The 20,742-nt window shown below is 38.7% G+C and overlaps 3 protein-coding genes across 3 annotated transcripts; 1 reads left to right on the forward strand and 2 right to left on the reverse strand.

Annotated features, from left to right (window-relative positions):
• Nucleotides 1–1,402: 1,402 nt before the first annotated feature.
• Nucleotides 1,403–1,945, reverse strand: LOC145791687 (uncharacterized). The gene has a single exon (XM_082872104.1). The coding sequence runs from the start codon at nt 1,943–1,945 to the stop codon at nt 1,403–1,405; it is 543 nt and encodes a 180-aa protein (XP_082728230.1).
• A 6,519-nt stretch (nt 1,946–8,464) lies between these two features.
• LOC114268564 (hevamine-A-like) lies at nt 8,465–11,848 on the reverse strand. Its single transcript, XM_082869818.1, has one exon. It carries the CDS (start codon nt 11,801–11,803, stop codon nt 10,919–10,921), a length of 885 nt encoding a protein of 294 aa, XP_082725944.1. The 5' UTR covers nt 11,804–11,848; the 3' UTR covers nt 8,465–10,918.
• Nucleotides 8,551–10,155, forward strand: LOC114268563 (delta(8)-fatty-acid desaturase). The gene has a single exon (XM_028209743.2). It carries the CDS (start codon nt 8,551–8,553, stop codon nt 9,868–9,870), a length of 1,320 nt encoding a protein of 439 aa, XP_028065544.2. The 3' UTR covers nt 9,871–10,155.
• Nucleotides 11,849–20,742: the final 8,894 nt, after the last annotated feature.

The following is a 20,742-nucleotide window of genomic DNA, read 5'->3' on the forward strand; positions in this document are numbered from 1 at the left end:
ATTCACGATGGGCGCTCCGAATTCAGAGGCTTATTCGGCCCGAACATCATTCACGCTGGGCGCTTCGAATTCGGAGGCTTTTTGTGGCCAATCATGATTTCCACGAAGGGCGCTCTGAATTCAGAGGCTTATTTGTGTTGGCCCAAACGTCATTCGCTAAAGGGCGCTCCGAATGTGGAGGCTTATTCACACAACCAGAACTCAATGAACAAGAGGACATTATATTGAAAAAAAAGAAGATGCACATGGCATAAAATCAAAACAAGTTGTTGTGCCGTACAAGTTAATAATAGAATTTGCGCAAGTGTGTGGAGTTCCACAGGCGAGGCAGGCTTTTTCCATCCATGTCTTTGAGCCGATACGCCCCTATCCCTGCAATTGAATCAATCTGATAGGGGCCGTCCCAGTTAGGACCCAATTTTCCTTTAGCCGAATTCCTAACAGTGGGAAGCACTTTCTTGAGAACCAATTCTCCTGGTGTAAAATAGCGCAGTTGAACACGTTGATTATACGACTTAGTGAGCTATTGTTGGTACCCTGCCATGAATACAAGGGCGCAGTCTCGGCATTCTTCAATCAGAGTCAAGTCTAAGGCCAACATCATGTCATTTCAGCCCATATCAAAAACTTTAGATTTCAAGGTTGGGAGGGCGATCTCAAGGGGGATGATTGCCTGGGTTTCGAAGCACAGAGTAAACGGCGTTTCCTCAATGGATCACCTCGGAGTAGTGCAATGAGCCCACAACACACTGGGCAACTCTTCTACCCATCTGCCTTTAACTTTCTCCAGTCTTTTCTTGATGTCGTCCAAAATAACCTTGTTTGTGGCCTCCGCTTGACCATTACTCTGGAGGAAAGCTGGCGAGGAAAAGTAGGGCCGAATACCATAAGTGTCGCACAATTCTCGATACACGCCACAATCAAGCTGGGCACCGTTGTCAGAAACAAGTGCTCGTGGTATGCCGAATCTTGTTATGATGTTTTTCCATACAAAACGCTTAACGTCAAAATCTCGAATATGTGTTAGTGCCTCCGCTTCGACCCATTTTGTGAAATAATTCGTCGCAACAATTAGGAATCGCTTGTTGCCCGGGGCCTGGGGCAACAGTCCAACGATATCAAGGCCCTATTGAGCAAACAGCCAAGGGCTAGTGATTGAATTTAACTCCTCGGCCGGCAGGTGAGTTAAAAGGGAGAACTTCTGGCATTGACCACATTTCTTGACATAACACTCGGCGTCAGTTCGCATGGTCGGCTAATAATACCCCTGCGATACGGCGCGGTGAGCCAGAGAACGTCCCCCCGAATGGGCTCCACAACTGCTTTCATGTATTTCAAATAAAAGTTCCTCGACTTTATCCAGGTGAACACACTCTAAGTACGGCCCGGAGAGAGATTTTTTTTAGAGCTTCCCCTGCGGATCCAAATAGTATCGGAGGGCTTTGTTTTGGAGTTTGTGTGCTTCTTTCTTATCCATCGGGAGCCATTCTGAAGATAGGAATGCGGCGATAGGGTCCATCCAACTCGGACTAAGTTCGATAACGTTGACCTGAACTGGTTCTGAAGAGGCAATGCTCGTCTCGGGGACAAACCCTACTTCAATTATCTGCTTAATTTCTGAGTTAATAGCAGAGGATAGACAAACCAAGGCATCTGTATACGTGTTCTGATCCCGGGTTATTTGATTCAGTTCGTGGTGATCAAATTTTGCGAGCAAAGAATTCGCCGTTTTCATATAAGCTGCCATACGTTCATTTTTGGCTGCATATTCCCCTTTCAACTGGTTGATTACTAGTTTTGAGTCACAGAAAACAAGCAGACGTCGTGTACCAAGGTGAAGAGAATTTCGCAAGTTGGTTAACAATGCTTCATATTCGGCCTCATTATTTGATGCGTCGAATCCCAATTTGACGGCCTGTTCGATTATTGCCTCTTCAGGGGTCATGATTACTATGCCAGCCCCACTGCTATATTAGTTGGATGATCCATCACAATGCATCTGCCAAACGTTGCCAACATACATTCTCCAGTCGGGAATAGTTTGCACTTGATTAGACTTAAAGTCAGCCAGGGATCCTGTGAACTAGACTTAAAGTCGGCCAGGGATCCTGTGAACTCGACAACAAAGTCGGCGAGTACTTGCCCTTTGATGAAAGTTCTGGGTAGGAACTGGATATCATACTGGCCGAGTTCAAGAGCCCATTTCGAGAGGCGGCCAGACGCCTCCGCGCTGCGGAGCACTGACCGGAGGGGATATTCCGTTGACACCCCAACGGTATGCCGCTGAAAGTAGTACATCAGTTTTCTTGCAGTCATGACGAGAGCAAGGATAAGCTTTTCTAGTAGAAGGTAACGTGTCTCAGCATTGGCCATAGCTTTGCTCACATAGTAAACTGGTCACTGCTCCCCTAGTTCGTCCTTTAACAATACGGCGCTGACGGCCCAGTCGGATACTGCCAGATACAAAATGAGTGGATCGCCAGCTGCAGGTGTTACCAAGAGTGGAACTGATCGGAGGTAAGATTTCAGGCCGTCCAAAGCGGCCTGGCACTCAGGAGTCCAATCAAATGCTCTACCTTGCCGAAGTGTGTGGAAGAATTGTCGGCAGCGATTTATGGAACGACTGATAAATCTGTTGAGCGCGGCGACCATCTCCATTAGCTTCTGAACCTCTTTGACTGACCGAGGGGATCTAAGCTCTAGAATTACCGTGATATGCCTTGGATTGGCTTTGATTCCGCGGTGGTTAACGATGTAGCCAAGGAATTTGCCGGAGCCGATGCTGAATGCACACTTAGAAACGTTCAATTTCATCTTGTACTTTCCAAGAATGCCAAATGTTTCTGACAAATCGGCGGCATAGGAGTGCTTTTCCTTTGACCACCATATTGTCGATGTGTACTTCCATGGTACGGCCGAGCTGTTCCTTGAACATGGAAGTCACTAGTCTTTGATAAGTTACTCCTGCATTCTTCAGCCCAAAAGGCATGACCTTGTAGCAAAAGGTTCCTCTTGAAGTGAGGAATGCGGTTTTTTCTTGATCCTCCAGATGCATGGCAATTTGATAATAGCCTCTGTAGGCATCCAAGAAGCTCATGCGTTAATGATGTGCCGTTGCATTTACGAGTTGGTCTATTCTGGGCAGAGGAAAACAGTCATTGGAACAAGCTTTGTTTAAGTCCGTAAAATCCACACAGACGCGCCAAGAGCCATTCTTCTTCTTCACAACCACAGTATTAGACAGCTATGTAGGATAAGTTATTTCGCGGACAGCCCCGGCTTCAAGTAACCTATCTACTTCTTCAACGACGGCCGAAGTATGCTCCGCGGCTGACCGCCGGCTTCTTTGAACAATTGGCTTACATTTCGGATCAACGTTCAAGCGGTGTTGGGCCACTGATGGATCTACTCCTGGCATTTCGTATGGAGTCCATGCAAACACATCACTATTGCCGAGTAAGAAAGCTATCAATTCCTGCCTTTCGACGTTATCCAAGGAAACGCCAATCACGAAGAACTTGTCAGGATTTTCGTCAATTTCGACCCGATGCAGGGCTTCGGTTACTTTGTCACTTGGGATCCTCCCAATGTCTTTGAGACTCTCTCAATCTGGTACCTCAATTGAATGCACTTCCAGTTCCCTCGGTCTTTTTGTAGCTAGAAGATAACATGCCTGCGCCGACTGCTTAGAGCCGCGAATCTGTTCAATACCATATTCAGTCGGAAAACGGAGCAGTAGGTGGTAGGTGCTTGGCATGACTTGCATCGTATGTAACCAAGTTCTGCCCATGATCATATTATACGGTGAAGGGAGCTTAACAACCAGAAAATCTACGTCTACTGATCTGGTTCCAGCCCATATGGGTAGTGTGATCTTGCCCAAAGAGTACTTCGGGTTAGCATTAAAGCCGAATAACAGATAATCAGCCGGAGATAGGTCCGAATCGGTAAAACCAAGTTTGACAAAAGTTTTGTAATACATTATCTCTGAAAGTGCTGCCCTAGCCAATGAGGACACGCTCGATGGTGAATCTGTTTACACGTAGCTCGATGACGAGGGGATTAGTGTAGGGGTAGGTCACTCTAACTAAATCACTGTCATCAAAACTAATCATTCTAGTGTCGTGTGGCTGTTTCGCTGGCGTCATCGAGCTATGTGTGCTAGATGGCAACTGGATTGTGTGCACCTTTAGTGGTGTCGACAAACTGTATATCATATGGATTACACCAAGATAGGGTGACTCCGGCCGTAGAGCTACTGTATTTGTTGAATTGTTCTTTCGGACGTATTGCGTAAGACGGTCGTCTTGCACCAATGCTTCCAGGTGATCTCTTAAAGAAAAACAACTATCGGTGTTGTGACTATGGTCTTTATGATACTCACATCGTTTATCTTGTCTTCTCGCATCGGGGGGTTCCGTCATCTTGGGCGGCCACTTGAAGAACGGAAGGTGTTGTATTTTCGACAGAATCTTATTGATTAGCTCTGTCAGCTCCGTGTATTTCTTGCCCAGACGCCTTGTGCGCCTATTATCCACTTGGTATTGTTCATTAGCCCGTTGTGAACATTGGTCGATTGATCGGCGTGAATCATGCCTTTTGTCTCGTTTAGGTCGATTCCGTCATTGAGGGCTTCTTAAAGGCACGAAGCTAATCGGCTGAACAACTACCGTCGTGGCTGTCTCAACGGCTTTACGTTCGGCCTTGACTCGAAGGGCATCATCTTCCACTTTACAGTATTCTTCAACCTTCTTCATTAATGCCCAGACGGTTTTGGGGGGACGCCTGGTCAATGAACTGCGGATGGGGCTATTAGGATGCAATCCCATCTTAAAGGCGGTGATGGCCATGGAATCATTGCAAGCATCATCAACCAGATTAAAGCATTCCTAATAGCAGGCCAAGTATTCACGAAGAGTTTCTTCCGGTTTAATTTACATAGCTCAGAGAGAGTCGGTTTGCTTCGGCTGGACCTCATTGATGATGAATCTTGCCCTGAATGACTTTTGGAGTTGGTGGAAGCTCTTAACTGATGCTGACTCCAATTTATAGTACCACCTCACGGCTAGTGGTCCCAGACTGCTTGGAAATATCCGACACATAAGGGCTTCGTCGTCAGCATGGAGCGTCATTGCTTGCTTGTAATGACGAATGTGATCAGTGGGGTTTGATTTTTCGTCGTAGAGGGTGAACGACGGTGCCTTGAACTTCTTGGGTAGCACAGCCCTGGTAATTCGTCGCACGAATGGGTCGTGTTTATCTTCCTCATCCGAATCATTTCTTTTCCTTCGTCTATGTCGTGCATATAGATTTCCCTTAGACGAGTTGGATACATCAACACGCCCTTTCTTTCTGGGCTCCGGGGATGGTGAGTCTGAATCACTATCACTATTACGTTTCTGAAGTCAACGTCGGCGACCATCATTCTTTCCCGAAGGTCAACCCCGGTCTTGGCATGCGGCTTGTTGAGACTTCACCACCTCTAAGGCCAAATCCTAGCGCAGGCGCTCATTCTCAGCTAGCACGTTCTCCAGCCGCTGTTCATTTTACTTTGCCTGATCCATAATCGTCTGTATTGTCTCATGCATTGAAGTTGAGGGTGATGTCTGAGCTACTAAGTCAAAGTTCAAGGCACGTCGCGTGGCGATAATCTCCAGTCCTAGCATGTTGCTTGGTGTGAGGTCGTCTCTTGGTGTAGTTTCATCAACGACTATGGAGGATCTTCCATTACACCCGCCATGGATGTATTTGAGTATTCCCATAGACGACGCCAATTGTGGAAGAGTGGTTTGGAAATACTCTTGGATCCTGAAGGACGTTTCTGTTCCTCTGATTGTCACCTGAAAAAGGATTAACACTCCGGTCGGGGCTGCCGGAATTAGCACTCTAACGGACAAGTTAGTATACGTCTCACGTTTGCTTATGTCTCAAGTTTCTTGGGGTTATCTCTCACATACCTTTGTTTGGCTGATGTTCCTTTATTTATATTCGCTTTTGGGCCTCAAGGTCGAGCCCACTTTTAATCCACTGTGTAGTTGTTCATTCGGCTCCTTTTGTCATAAACCAATTCCCACTCGGCTCCTCCCTGAACTGGTTCTATAGCTGATTAGGATGTTCGACTTCTAGATCGTACAAGACGAGGTCGAATATAATATATATCCTGATTATCTAAGTGTATTATATTCAGCCTCTTTGCATCCCCTAATATTCGGCTCCCACATATATATATACAAACTCATATTAAACTCCATATCAGAATATATACAAACTCCGTATATAGAATTAGCATATGTGAAGGCCATATGTGAACTCCATATATTCAAATTTCAAATTAATCATATGTGAAGGCCCTATTCAAATTTCAGATTTGTTTTTTCACTTAATATGGAACTAATTTTTTATAGGAAGTTAATGAAATTGATTTTTTACCTCATAAACCACCGATCCAGATTACGTGCGAGACAGAGACATAGCTGAAGATAGAGAGCGACAGAGGAGCTGCGGACAGACGAGGGAGACACAGACACGCAGCCGAAGATTGATAAGAGCGACGGACAGAGATACAACTGAAGATACAAAAAGACAGACAGAGGACAACCAGAGTTCTTGGTGAGCTATAGCCGTCGTCAACGGCGGAGAGCTATGGTGGAGGAGGAGGATGGCGACAACAGGTGAGAACAGACGAGGGAAGATGGTGGAGACAGGTTTTGGAGGTTCCCACTATATCTTTTGTTTTGTTTTTTTGTTTTGTTTTTTTGTTTTTTATCTCATAGCTACGTATACACTAGGAGTGCTCGCGGATCGATTTTGTGCGGTTTGCGGTTCGGTTTTGACCCACCCGCATCTATGCGGTTTGGGGCAAAGTCAACCCGCAACCGCCCATAGTGCGGTTTGCGGTTTGTGCAGATAGGGTTTGTAGATGTGCGGGCGATTGCGGATGGTTTGCAATTTACACTTTTTTCTTTAAAAATTAATTTTTGAGTTTTTTTTTCCCATCGAATTTAGACATCAGATTCATTTCATATATTTGTGATCATTTGACAATAATTTTCTGACGAGTTTACAAATAAAAATTGAATATCAATGCATTAAATGAAAATATCTAAAACAAAGAGACCCTACACTAGCATTTTTGCCATGAAAAAATGTATATCAATGTATTAAAAAATGTATATCAATGCATTAAAGGTTGTACTCAATTAGAATTGCTAGTTCAGTAATCAATAATCAAACTAGAAGCTCCATCGACCACTAGAAGGAAAATTTTATTAGGAAAAAGTGAATGAGTTACCAATGAAAATCATATAAGAAACCAAGTTTAGGACTTGATAATTCTACAGTATTAAGAAAGCTGAGAAATAGTTAAAAATAAGGATCCTAGTATCACAGAGAACATAATGGTGCTCCTATTACAGTTATAAAGTTGGTATATAAATAATAATAATAATAATAATAATAATAAAAGTGCGGGCGATTTTTGTGAGTTTCGGGTTTAACCCGCGACCCGTCCGCAACCCGCAAATTTGTCATATTTCAAACTGCATCCGCCCGCATTATGTTTGCGAAACCATCCATTTATATACGGGTTGGGCGGTTTGAGCGGTTCGAATAAACTGTTACCTACCCTTAATATACATCCATACTCTACATCAACTGTCACTTCATCTGCCACGTCATTAGGGGTCTAGGGGCTCGTTTGTTTTGGGTTAAGTAGATGGGAGGAAATTAGGATGGTGGGTGTGTTATTTAATGTTGTGTTTGTTTGTAGAGTTAGGGAAGCGATTAGGATGATAGAAGTGATATAGATGGAGGTTGGGGAGATGGTATCAGAAAAATAGTGAGGGGATTAGAAATTATTTTATTTTTTTTATTTGTTATATATTGGAAATTTTTTTATAAATATTAATGTTTAATTTTTTATATTTTTTTATTTATTTTATTATTTTATATAAAAATAATTTAACAATTCCTACATTAACAACTATCATCAAAATAAATATAAGTTTACTTAATCCTTTTATTATTAATCCTCTCACTATTAATTTTTTCTATCCCACCTATGAAAACAAACCAGAGCTAGGGTCACCTTCTACTGAGGTTCGTAGCGGGATTGTAAAACGAAATTGTTTTTCAAAAAAATTCAAATATCGTAAAGAAACTTGTCAGCCGCTTGTGACAATAATCATTACCCAACGTGTTCCAGGCTATCACGAGAAAACCACCTCTCATGCCTTGTATTGTAGTGGGCACCCCTCCGCCCAACCCGCTTCAACACACAAATCTCTCTCTCTCTCTCTCTCTCTCTCTCTCTCTCTCTCTCTCTCTCTCTCTCTATATATATATATATATATACACTCTTTTTCTTTCTAGATCTGCAAATTCAAACCCAGAATTCCAAAATCAAAAACAACAAAAACCCAAAGACCAAAAATCAAATCATAGCAAAAACACCCCCTTCTCCAGGGGTTGTTGTTGATTCCTCCATTGCTGTGATTTGATTTTTTCCAATTCTCTCCTATACAACCACCAAAAACCAAAAAAAGAAAAAAAATGGCTGATGAAAAGAAGTACATTTCTGAAGAAGATTTGAAGAAACACAACAAGCCTACTGACTTGTGGATCTCAATCCAAGGCAAGGTCTACAATGTGACGGATTGGGCTAAACAACACCCTGGTGGCGATATCCCTCTCCTCAATCTCTCCGGCCAAGACGCCACCGATGCGTTCATCGCTTTCCATCCCGGCTCCGCTTGGCAATACCTTGATAAATTCTTCACTGGGTACTATCTCAGAGATTTCGAGGTCTCTGAGGTGTCTAAAGATTATCGGAGACTCGCTTCGGAGTTTTCGAAAGCCGGTATGTTCGATAAGAAAGAGCATGTTGTGATTTACTCTCTTTGTTTTGTTGCGATGTTGTTTGTTTCGTGTATTTGTGGTGTTTTGTGTTCCAATTCTTTCTGGGTTCATATGGGTTCTGGTGCATTGTTGGGATTTGCTTGGGTTCAAATTTCATATCTAGGTCATGATTCTGGGCATTATAATATGATGACAACTAAAGGGTTCAACAAATTAGCACAAATTTTATCTGGGAATTGTCTCACTGGGATCAGCATTGCTTGGTGGAAATGGACCCATAATGCCCACCACATTGCTTGTAATAGTCTTGATTATGATCCTGATCTTCAACATTTACCCTTCTTCGCCGTCTCTTCCAAGCTATTCCATTCCATTACTTCGCGATTTTATGGTAGAGAACTCACATTTGATCCCGTCTCTAGGTTCCTAGTTTGCTATCAACACTTCACATTTTATCCCGTGATGTGCGTTGCGAGGGTTAACCTGTTTTTGCAGACATTCTTGTTGTTGTTGTCCAAGAGAAGAGTACCCGATAGAGCTCTAAACATATTGGGAATTCTTGTGTTCTGGACTTGGTTTCCCTTATTGGTTTCGTGCTTACCCAATTGGACGGAACGGGTTTTATTCGTGCTTGCTAGCTTTTCGGTTACCTCAATTCAACATATTCAGTTCTGTTTGAACCATTTTTCGGCTAATGTTTATGTGGGATCGCCTAAGGGCAATGATTGGTTTGAGAAACAAACGAGTGGGACGATTGACATTTCGTGCTCGTCTTGGATGGATTGGTTCCATGGTGGATTGCAATTTCAGCTCGAGCATCATTTGTTTCCCCGGTTGCCTCGGTGCCACTTGAGGAAGGTTTCGCCTGTGGTGAGAGAGCTTTGCAAGAAGCACAACTTGCCTTATCGGAGTTTGTCCTTCTTTGAGGCTAATGTGCAGACAATCAAGACGCTCAGGGCCGCGGCTCTCCAGGCTCAAGATTTGCTCTGGGAAGCTTTTAACACTCATGGTTGAGGATGATGACGCTTGTCAAGATTTATAAATAATCCTCCTGCAGTTTTTATGAGGGTAATTTTATTTTGTTTTCTTTGGTTGGGGAATTCTTAAAAATTTTTTTTTTTTTTCTTCTGTTTGGCGGCTATTTGGATTCAATTCATTGCTAGGTTTCATAAACTCTGCCTCTGATTGGTTTTATGATCGGGGTATATTCTACATCCAGTTGCCCTTCAATTAAGGGATTAACTAGGAGTTAATATATTAAATTTTATATTATTACATAAATATATCTTTGTGTATCAATTCTTGTTTCTTAGTTCAATTTTGGAGTTGTTTGTTTATTTGTGGAAAGGAATAGTATTTTTCCCTTCTGCCTTGTAGTAGCTTAAGCTGTTCTGCCTCGAAGCAGAGCCTGTTTTTTCACCAAATTAATGAAAATATGATCAATTTCCATCTGTCAACGATCCAGCTTGTCTGGTTACCTAGATTACTAAAAAAAGGAGGATCTGTTTGTATTTGTAAATGAATTCTCATATCTGTGTATGAATCAGTTGCTACTTGAAGTTAAACAACATATGGAGTTTGGAACTATATATAGGATAGAGTGCATATTCGAATGTGATTGTGTCTATCAGCAACCCCAGTTTAGATTCGAGAAATGTTTTTCAGATAAGAACCACAACCACTAGCATGTTATGTTATGATCACAGAATAGCAAACTCCTAAGTGTCATTACCCTTTGACGGGTATTGCCATGTATTAGTTTTGATTTTCCAGAGCACAGAGGTTTCTTCATTAAAATTTCTTGTCACACCAACTTTCGAAATACTCTTTACTTGTATATTTAAAAAGCTCTCTCTCTCTCTCTATATATATATATATGTGTGTGTGTGTGTGTGTGTGTGTGTGTGTGTGTGTTTTAGTAATATAAAGGAGGTATAAAGGAAAAAGAAGAGGAAGACAAAAGTATCAATAATCACTTTATATTGGCTGCAACATGTAATGTATATAAGGAGGATACATATGAAAGCTATAAAGACCATTCACATAGTGGTACAGAACATCTTTAGACATGGCTTTTAATGGAAGAACTGTAACCGGTCTGATCATCATAGTACTTGGACCACAGCATCACACCCCCATACTTAGCAGAACCCTTAATAGCCGGAAGGACTTTAGAAGTGAGATCAGTGACGGGAATGAAGCCACTTCCAGCTGCATCCGGAGCAGCAGGCAGTCCTAATAGAATCTTTGTAGCGGGAATTGCCGAGGTCCATTGCTTCCATGCATCTTCAAGATTGCCAATACTCCCGGAGGTGTATTGGCAAGGAGGGTTGTTGTAGAATTGAACCCAAACGTAATCAAAAAGCCCGGTCTTAAGTGCACCTCCGACCCAAGCATCCGGGAATGGGCACTGGGGAGCGGCGGTTAAGTAAACCTTCTTACCTTGTTTGCTGTATCCAGCAAGGTACCTGGCAAGCTCATCCCAGTGTTGGCTTGTTCCTCCTTCAATATCAAAGTCGATTCCGTCTAGAACGGCCGCACCAAGCGGGCGGGTCGAGGACTGTCCCCCTAAGAAGTTGTTCCAGAGGTAAGTCGCAACTTGCCTAGCATCCTCAGACGAAGCAAGGGAATAACTTCCTGCCCCTCCTCCAATCGAAAGAATCACCTTGATTCCCTTTGATTGACATGATTTAATGTCCAAGCTTACACCTGTGCATCCCTTGCTGTAGGGATCGCAGTGACCGGCAAGGTTAATCATGGGAGTCCGACCATTGCCGAACGTTGCAAGAAAAGCCAGAATCACAAATTCATAGTTACCTGTGGCACAAGTCTCCGCCAAGGTGCCTTCGTTTCCATTTTGACCCCAGTATATAGCGATCCCACCCGCATTAGATCCCATCACCAATAGTAGCATAACCAAAGGGAGGATTATTTTCTTGAATGCCATTCTAAGCTAGGCCTAGAGGAGATATTAAGGATGATCTTTGTTGTGTTTGTGGCCAATCATGCCTGAAGAGGCATGATTTTTATAGTGGTCTATTATTGTCATTATGAGTGTTTTTTTTTGGCCAATATGTGGTGACTGCTTTTTTGAACTCGTGCTATGAAGCATGGCCTGGCCGGCACTTAGTTCCAAATTCATTTGTGACAAATCTGAATGAAATGGTTTTAACTTAAACAAAATCAAATGTCTTCTCCTATGGTGATTACATCTCTTAGTTTATTGTCCATTTGGGTTGTGACTGACCTATTTAAATCTATATTTTGTGTCTTCTAATTACCTGTTACAAATTTGAAAGAAATAGTTTAACGTAGAAGGTGTTGATCATAATCAAGTTTCTTCTTCTAATATGGTTATTCTTATGAGATTGCAGTGTCATCTCTTAGTTATTGTCCATTTGTGTTGTGAACTATGAAAATCTGTTTTGTGTTTTAACTGGAACCCAAAGGTCATGACTTATGTAAAAGGAGTTGAACAAATCAAGTTTTTCCTCCTAATATATGGGTTCTTCATATGAAATTGCAGTATCTTATTGTCCATTTGTGTTGTGACCTATGTCAAATTTTTTTTTTCCTTCTTTTTCTTGTTCATTTTTTTTCTTCTTCTTTTTCTTTGCATCTTTTAATTGTAGCTTGAAAGACATGTTTAAGGTAGACGTAGTTGAACGAAATCAAGATTTCATCATATGAAATTGCAGTGTTATCTCTTAGTTATTGTCCATTTGTGTTGTGACCCTATGGATTTCTCTTATTTATTTATTTTTTTGCCTCTTTTAGTTGCAACTTGAAAGACATGTTCAAGGTAGACGCAGTTGAACCAAATCAATTTTATTCCCTTAAGGGTAATGCTAGAGATACTATTTTTTATCAAATAAATGATCAAAAGTGAGACATTTGGTCATTTGTTTGGTAGAAAATTTAGGAGTATACTATTTTCCTTCTCTTAATATGTGGTTATTCATATGAGATTGCAGTGTCTTAATCATTGTCCATTTGTATTGTGACCTATTTTTTTGGCGTCTTGTAATTGCAACTTGAAAGACATGTTTAAGGTAGACATAGTTGAACGAAATCATGTTGCTTCTCTTATTATATGGTTTTTCATGTGAGATTGCAGTGCCTTAATCATTGCCCATTTGCAGGAATTTGATTGGTCGTTTTATATACCAAAAATAAATATTAAACTGTATCAAATTTCTTAGAATAATGGTCAGAGACAAATGTGAAATTAAACTAATTTAATTATTAAATTTTTAAATTAATTTTGATCGAAGAGATGATTGATTCATACACTAATCTAATAATAAATAAAATAAACTAAGAGATTAAACTATTAATTAAAAATGAAATTGGAATTATTGGTTGTTGGAAAAACTTAGGTTAATGAATTCACCACTAATTACATAAATAAGGTTTCAATTTGAAAATCAATTATGTTACGGTTCGAACCAAATAATATTCTACAACTACAAGCTCGAAGCATTGATTAAAAGAATTAATATGTTCGATGTATAGGCAAGAATTATCTTAAGTAGTACGAGTCGTTCGCTCTAAACTAGGATACACAACTCGTCCCTTGTAGTATGGCTTGTCTCATATCTTAAATATGAAAGAATAGAAAATCATTGCATGCAAAACATTCAACAATCACAAAAAGTAGAATACTTGAAGAAATAATAGAAAACATATTTGAAAACTTTTTGAATACCATACAACTATTCAAATTATTACATAAAAGAAAACCGAAAGAAAACTCTATTTACTTGGCTAGGGTTTTATCAAAATCTTAAAAATAGAAGCCTAATCACTCATGGAGGAGTGGGAAGAGATAGAAAAAGCAGAAACCCCTATGAAAATTGATCCTCAAGCTTGAGAATTCCCCTTTTCCAAACCCTAGCCCGCATCTCTTTTGGAATTTTTTAGAACCCTAATCCAGCTTTTTTCTGTCTTTTTATATCTTTGCAATTTTCCCCACATTCAAAACATCAGGCACGTTTTTCGAGGTATGGCCGCACGTGCGGGAAATGCCACCGCATGTGCGGCCAGGGTTTCGCATGTGCAGGAATGGGTCTCTGCACGTACGATTTCTTTAGGCTCTGTTTGGCTATGATGGATGGATCGCATGTGCGGGAAGCATTTTTTTCTAAAACTTCTGTATTTTTGCTCATTTTATGCTCCCACTGTATCCAACCTGATCGGCATTAAACATGTATAAAATCTATAATTTGACAAGTAAAGTTAAGAGATCTTAATTATCGGCCTTAGTGTTATACAATTCTGCCTCAATCAGTACACATAGTTGAACAAATCAAATTTCTTCTCTTAATATATATATGATTATTCATATGAAATTGCAGTGTTTTAATCATTGTCTATTTGTGTTATGACCTATGAAAATATATTTTTATACAGCTTTTAATTGCAACTTTAAAGACACGTTTAAGGTAGGCAGTTTTAACAAAATCAAGTTTCTTCTCCTAACTTGGGCTATCCATATGAGATTGCAGTGTTATCTCTTAGTTACTGTACATTTGTGTTGTGACTTATCTATTCAAATCTATTTTTTTGCATCTTTTAATTGCAATTCGAAAGACATGGTTTAACATAGACAAAGTTTAATAAAATCAAGTTTCTTCTCCTAATATGGTTTATTCATATGAGATTGCAGTGTCTCTTAGTTCTTATCCATTGCTTTACAAATATGAAAGACATGGTTTAACGTCGACGGAGTTAAAAAAATAAAAAAATTCTTCTCTTAATACATGGTGGTTCATTGAGATTGCAAGGGTCAATTATTGTCCATTTGTGTTGTCACCTATTCTATTCTTTTTTATTACTATTGTCTTTTAATTGTTGTGGTACTGTGTAGCAGTGTATGGTAGCTTCCAAATGTGAATTATTGCCTTCTAAAGATGATATGATATGATTTTATTTTATTTTATTTTTTAACAGCACGAATGCTTTCTTGTATGTAGTGATTATTAAATTTTGTTTAAGAATGAGATTTATCATCAATCAAACAAATTAGCTGATTTGGAGGTTGACATCTCTTTTGCTTTCATTTTCTAAAAGATGATTATGGTGTTTTATTTTCGGCAACTGTTAAGAGCACTAATTTGTATTGAGAGATTAGAGCTAATACTGTTTTGAAATCGGTGAAGAGGTTAAAAAGTGTTTTGAAATTAATTGAATAATACTATATGTACTAATTAATATACACACTAGTGTACTAACAGATGATGTTGTATTATTTGTATGCTTTTGGATATTTGTAACTTGTATAATAAATGTGGTCAATAATAATATTATAACGCTATTTGGTACACTAGTATGTACACTAATTAGTGTATGTAGCACTACCGAAATTAATTTGGTCGTTTACTTTCTCTTTTTCTTTTTCTTTTTTTTGTTGTATTATATAATGATTATGCTTTTTCATTTTTTGGCAAATGCTAAGGACGTTGGTTTATATCAAGATAGGAGTGAATGTTTTCTAAATAAGTGAAAAAGTAAAAAATATTTTGAAGTAAATGACAAGGTGAAAAAGTATTTTGACATTGGTCATGTTCTTTATAATTTTTTGTCTTTTTCTTGTATTATCTGAAAGATGATTATGTTGTTTCATTTTTGGCAAATGCTAAGGGCACTGGTTTGTGTCAAGATTAAAGTGAATAGTATTTGAATATATGTGGAAAACTTAAAAAGTATTTTAAAATTAATGGAAAGTATTTTGAAATTGGTAGCCTTTTTGGACAATTCTTATGTGCCTTGCATATGGTGTGCAAGGCATGTGTACTTTTTTTATATATTGCTTTGATTTTAGTTATATATTTTTGTGTTGATTGTTATATATTGATGAGCTGTAAAACAGGTTAATTTATAAGTAATATAATTAAGGGTGAATTACATTAATAGTCTTCATAGTTTGAAACTTGTATTACTTTAGTTCTTGACTTTTCAATTGTGATATATTTGACAATGAATTTTAAATCTTGTTCCAAATAAGGACAACTGAAGATATTATTAGAATTTTTAAGGATAAAATCGTCAATTTAATAAAATATAAACTAATTTGACAAAAATAAATATCAAACAAATATTTTTAAATTTTAAAAAATTATTTCTACCCACTAAAAATAAAATTATGTAAAATAAATAAATCTTTTAAACATTTATTTATTTATTTTTTTTGCCAAATTAATTTTTATTATGTGTTTGGATGATGACCATGTAAAATTAATTTTAAAAAAGTAATCATCTAATTTTTATTAATTTTTATCAATTTTACATAATTTTATCATTGGTAGATAAAAATAATTTTTAAAAAATTAAAAATATTTTTTTGACATTTATTTTTGTCAAATTAGTTTATATTTTATTAATTTGACAATTTTGCTCTTGAAATTAAACAATGGTATCTTCAATTGTCCTTATTTGAGACAAGATTCAAAATTCAGGGTTAAATATGTCACAATTGAAAAGTCAGGGACCAAAGTGACACGAGTGCCAAACTATAGAGACTATTTGTGTAATTTGCCCTATAATTAAAACAATACGTAAGTGATTTTACAAAAATACGTAATTAACATAAATTCGAGTAATTATCTCATAAAAGTTTTGAAAAATACAAAATTACATAAATTTTTACAAACTCACGTAAGTGATCTCAAAAGATGCGTAAGTTAATACAAATTCTCCATAAATTATCTCATAATTTTTTTTAAAAAATACAAAATTACATAAATTTTCTTAAACTCACGTAAGTGACTTCATAAAAAGGCATGACTAATACAAATTCAAGAAAGTTTCACATAAAAGTTTTGAAAAATATAAAATCACGCAAGTTTTCACAAACTCATGTAAATGATTTCAGAAAAACGCGTAAGTTAACACAAATTTTTCGTATATTATTTCATCAAATTTTTGAAAAATACAAAGTGACATAAGTTTTTACGGACTCACGTAAATGATCTCATAAAAATGCATAGCTAATACAAATGTGAGTAAGTTTTTCATAAAAGTTTTGAAGAATACAAAATTATGTAAATTTGCACAAACCCACTTAAATAGTTTCACAAAAACAGGTAAGTTAACATAAATTTCCTTAAGTTATCTCATAAGTTTTTTGAAAAACACAAAATAACTTAAGTTTTCATGAATTCACGTAAGTGATCTCATAAAAATGTGTAACTAACACTAATTGGAATAAGTTCTTTATAAAAGTTTTGAAATACATAAAATCACATAAATTTTCACAAACTCACATAAGTAATCTCACAAAAAAAAAAATATTAGTTAACCTATTGAAAATGTTACCTTTTCTTAACTATTAAAAATTGAATGCTGATGACCAATTTATTTTAATCCAATGACTACAAATATACTAAAGGGGTTGCACACCCAAACAATATCTTTTTCGCAAAAGGTTGTTGAACGTAAGAGAAACGTGAGGGGCTTGTGGGGCTTGCCGTCGGGCTTACCAATATGGGATCCATTTTGACGCTCTTAATCGTTCATTTTGAATGTATATCATCTATAGAAAAAAATTTATGTCGATCTAATAATCATAATATTTTTATTTTATTGCGTTTGTTTCTTAAAAAAATACAAGTATGTTATTTAAAATAGATCATTCATTTTTTTGAAGACAAACACAATAAAATGAAAATATTCCAATTATCTTATCGGCTTAATTTTTTTATGAATGATATACACAGATGATTTTACAAAGTGAACAATTCAGATCATTGAAACGAGACTAGTGATGAACCTCACGAGTTTTCTCAAATTCATATTTAAATTTGAGAAAAGCCTATTCCTTTAACAAATGCTAAAAGCTTTGATTTCTAGCAAGATTCGAGTAGACATTGGTTTAGAAATAAGTGAAAAAGTTAAAAGTATTTTTAAATTAATAAAAAAAAAAATAGTTATTATTTATTTCTTATGCTTAGTGTAATTTTTGGATGTCATGGAAACGTAGCTTGTCTCTTTGGATAACCAATTTCCCCTTAATGTTGACTTGTTCTTTTGGTAACTGTAGGTAATAAAATTGGTGAAATTAAGTGAAAAAGTTAAAAGCATTTTGAAATTAATAAAAAAAAAATTAAATTAGTTATTATTTATTTCTTATGCTTGGTGTGATTTTCGAATGTAATGGAAACATAGCTTGTCTCTTTAGACAACTGTACGGGAAAGAAATAATTCTCCTCGTATAAATCCTGTTGACTAAGTCCGTGCTCCTCCGTATGACGCCGCTTTGTCACCTGAAAACACAAACGTGAGCTAGCCGACGGGTGTGTGCCGGAAACCTCTCCGATGCCTAAGTCAGCAAACTTGACAAATAGACAAAGCTCAATGTGTTCAGAAAGCAAAATTGTGTGTTGTGTTACCTCCTTCAAGGTGATATTTGTGAGCTTCTTATAGGTTTCGAGTGGCACAATCCTAGTAGGACTTTTATTCTTCCATGCAGAGTCCTCCTAGGATTCATACTCCAAAAGGATAATGCTTATCCTTTTACACCCCCCCACTGCTTAAACCAAGTGGGATGGTTTTTGCCATGGCCGAACTACCATTTGACCGAAGTACCCACGGCTATACCGAGCCACAAAATAAGCCGTACTATCATTGGTTCGGTTCTGTCTCTTGTTATACCTTATCTCGGTTCTCCCTTGTATGAACCATGGTGTGTTTGGACCGAGCTTCCGAGTAGCAAGGTCCTAACCGATCTATCCAGTATACGTCATGACCGGACTAATTCTGAGACCGGACTAACTCCAAGTTGTCCAGACCGAAGTAACTTAACATCTTTTCTGGGCCGGAGTAACTTTATCTCTCTTGGGCCGGAGTAACTTTGTCTCTCTTGGGCCGGAGTAACTTTATCTCTCTTGGGCCTTTTTACCCAGTCTTTCATACTTTAGGCCATAAAGTCTATCTCATAGCTCGGCCCAATTTTTACCAAAAATTACCCTCTCAATTGCCCCTTAATTCCATCTGCATAGCATGATTGGGATTACCTGTTTACCAGCCGAGCTGAAGTTTTTTAAGCATTTCCAGCCGAACTAAAAAACCGTTTAGCCTCTCCAGCCGAGCTTACTTCACTCCGGGCTCTACTCGTTCGGTCAAAACGTCTCTTCAATCACAGTGACTGTAACGCTTCACTTTCCAATGACACGTGGCAGGCTCTGATAGGTTATGGGCAGCTGTCACGCCGCCCTTGTACTGCAAAAAATTTGAACAGTTCCCGCTTTTTTGCCTTTCGTCTTTTTCACAAAATAACCCTTTCACCTTTGAATCATTCACCTTTTCTATTCATCTTCTTCTCTCTTCGTGCCTCTACTTCTCCAACATCTGAGTTCCCTGAGCTCGTGTTCTTTCGCTGGTGCTGTTGCTCCCCTCTTTAGCTTCATCTTCCTCTGGTAAGCTTCAAAAAACCTGTTTTGTTTTTCTTCTTTCTACTTTCTATGTTTTTGCGAAACATGCTTGTTCATTTTTGTTTTTGCCTCAGAACTTCCATGGAAAAACATTAGCAGAACTCATGCGTGTATGAACTATTCTGTAGAAAACAAGTCTTGGATCCAAAATCATGTAGCAACCGAACTAGGATACTGTTTGTCCAATTCCTGAATCACTCTGGCCGAGATAAGCTCATTGAACGAAGTTTGAACTCATTAAACTAGGAACCTCGGTCTTCAACCGAGCTAAGCCTTTGGGGCAAAACCAGCTTTCCAAGTTTCTGAACCAAACTCAGAAAGCTGCCCCTAGAGGCTCAACCGAAGTAATCAAAACTCATAGTTCAACCGATTTAGGCCTTTGGGGCTAAACCAGCTTTCCAAGTTTCTTAGACCAAACTCAGAAAGCTGCCCCTGGACGATGAATTGGTCTAGCAAAATTGTTTCCAAAGCCAGTATGCCGAAATGCTCACCAAGGTCTTGGCTAATAAAAACCCTGCTCAAACCGAGCTACCAAGCCTTTTGCTGAACCGAGATAGAACTTGTCCATAAAGCCGAAGTAGGGCTCTTTTACCTTGCTTTTAATTTGTAGCACGGTCCAACGATCTGTGCTTAACCCCTTTGTTTTCTACTTTGCAGACTTAGGTTGCCTAGGCACTCCTCCGTGCGCTCAACCGAGCTACTGCGCACAACGTTTGCATCGGTCTAATTTATTAATAACTTATATGATAGATGGGGAAGTATAGGTACCTAGTAAATACTCCGGGCGGCCTAGCCGAATTCAGAAAAGACTACCAAATACCCGATGACGTCCACCTGATTTTGGCCGAAAAAGACGTCATTCCCTGGGGTAATGAAGGATTCGTCCCCTTCACCCTTTTATCCATTATAGAAACCGGACTACGGTTTCCAGTCCAACCATTGATTTGCGAGTTTCTTAGGCAAACCAGACTATGCCCAACCTAACTATCTACCAACTCCTACCGCATCATTATGGGAATAGCCGAACTGAACCGCCAAGCCGGACTAAACCTTGGCCTGGCTGAAATCTTCCACCAATATTCCATTGGTTCAAAAGAAGATGGGTGGGTCTATTATCTTAGAATACGTCGCCGCCGAGAGAAGATAATAAAATATACACCGGACAAAGACTTAAACGACGACGATTTTTTCTGGGTCTCTGGGAATTTTAAGGATTATCAAGCCCAGATCCCTGGCCGACCTATAAATTGGAAAAAAGGAGAGCCCGGTAAATTTACTTTGGTCTTCTTCCTTGCAGTTTTTTTATACTTCGGTTTTTTAATCTTTCAACCGGACTAATAGTTGTCTTCTTTCGCAGATTCCGCCCACCTACACTCTTTATATAGCTACCCAAACCTAGCTACTTTGCGCGCCGCACTACGGTATCCAGACCGTAGTTGGGCTAAGCTGTTAAAGT

This window comes from Camellia sinensis, chromosome 5 (assembly GCF_055761805.1).
Source record: "Camellia sinensis isolate YWXY chromosome 5, ASM5576180v1, whole genome shotgun sequence".
NCBI classification, from domain to species: domain Eukaryota; kingdom Viridiplantae; phylum Streptophyta; class Magnoliopsida; order Ericales; family Theaceae; genus Camellia; species Camellia sinensis.

What these genes read in the sequence shown, in the direction of transcription:
- LOC145791687 (XM_082872104.1), bottom strand. Translation starts at nt 1,945, where the DNA reads ATGACCCCTGAAGAGGCAATAATCGAACAGGCCGTCAAATTGGGATTC.
- LOC114268563 (XM_028209743.2), top strand. Translation starts at nt 8,551, where the DNA reads ATGGCTGATGAAAAGAAGTACATTTCTGAAGAAGATTTGAAGAAACAC.
- LOC114268564 (XM_082869818.1), bottom strand. Translation starts at nt 11,803, where the DNA reads ATGGCATTCAAGAAAATAATCCTCCCTTTGGTTATGCTACTATTGGTG.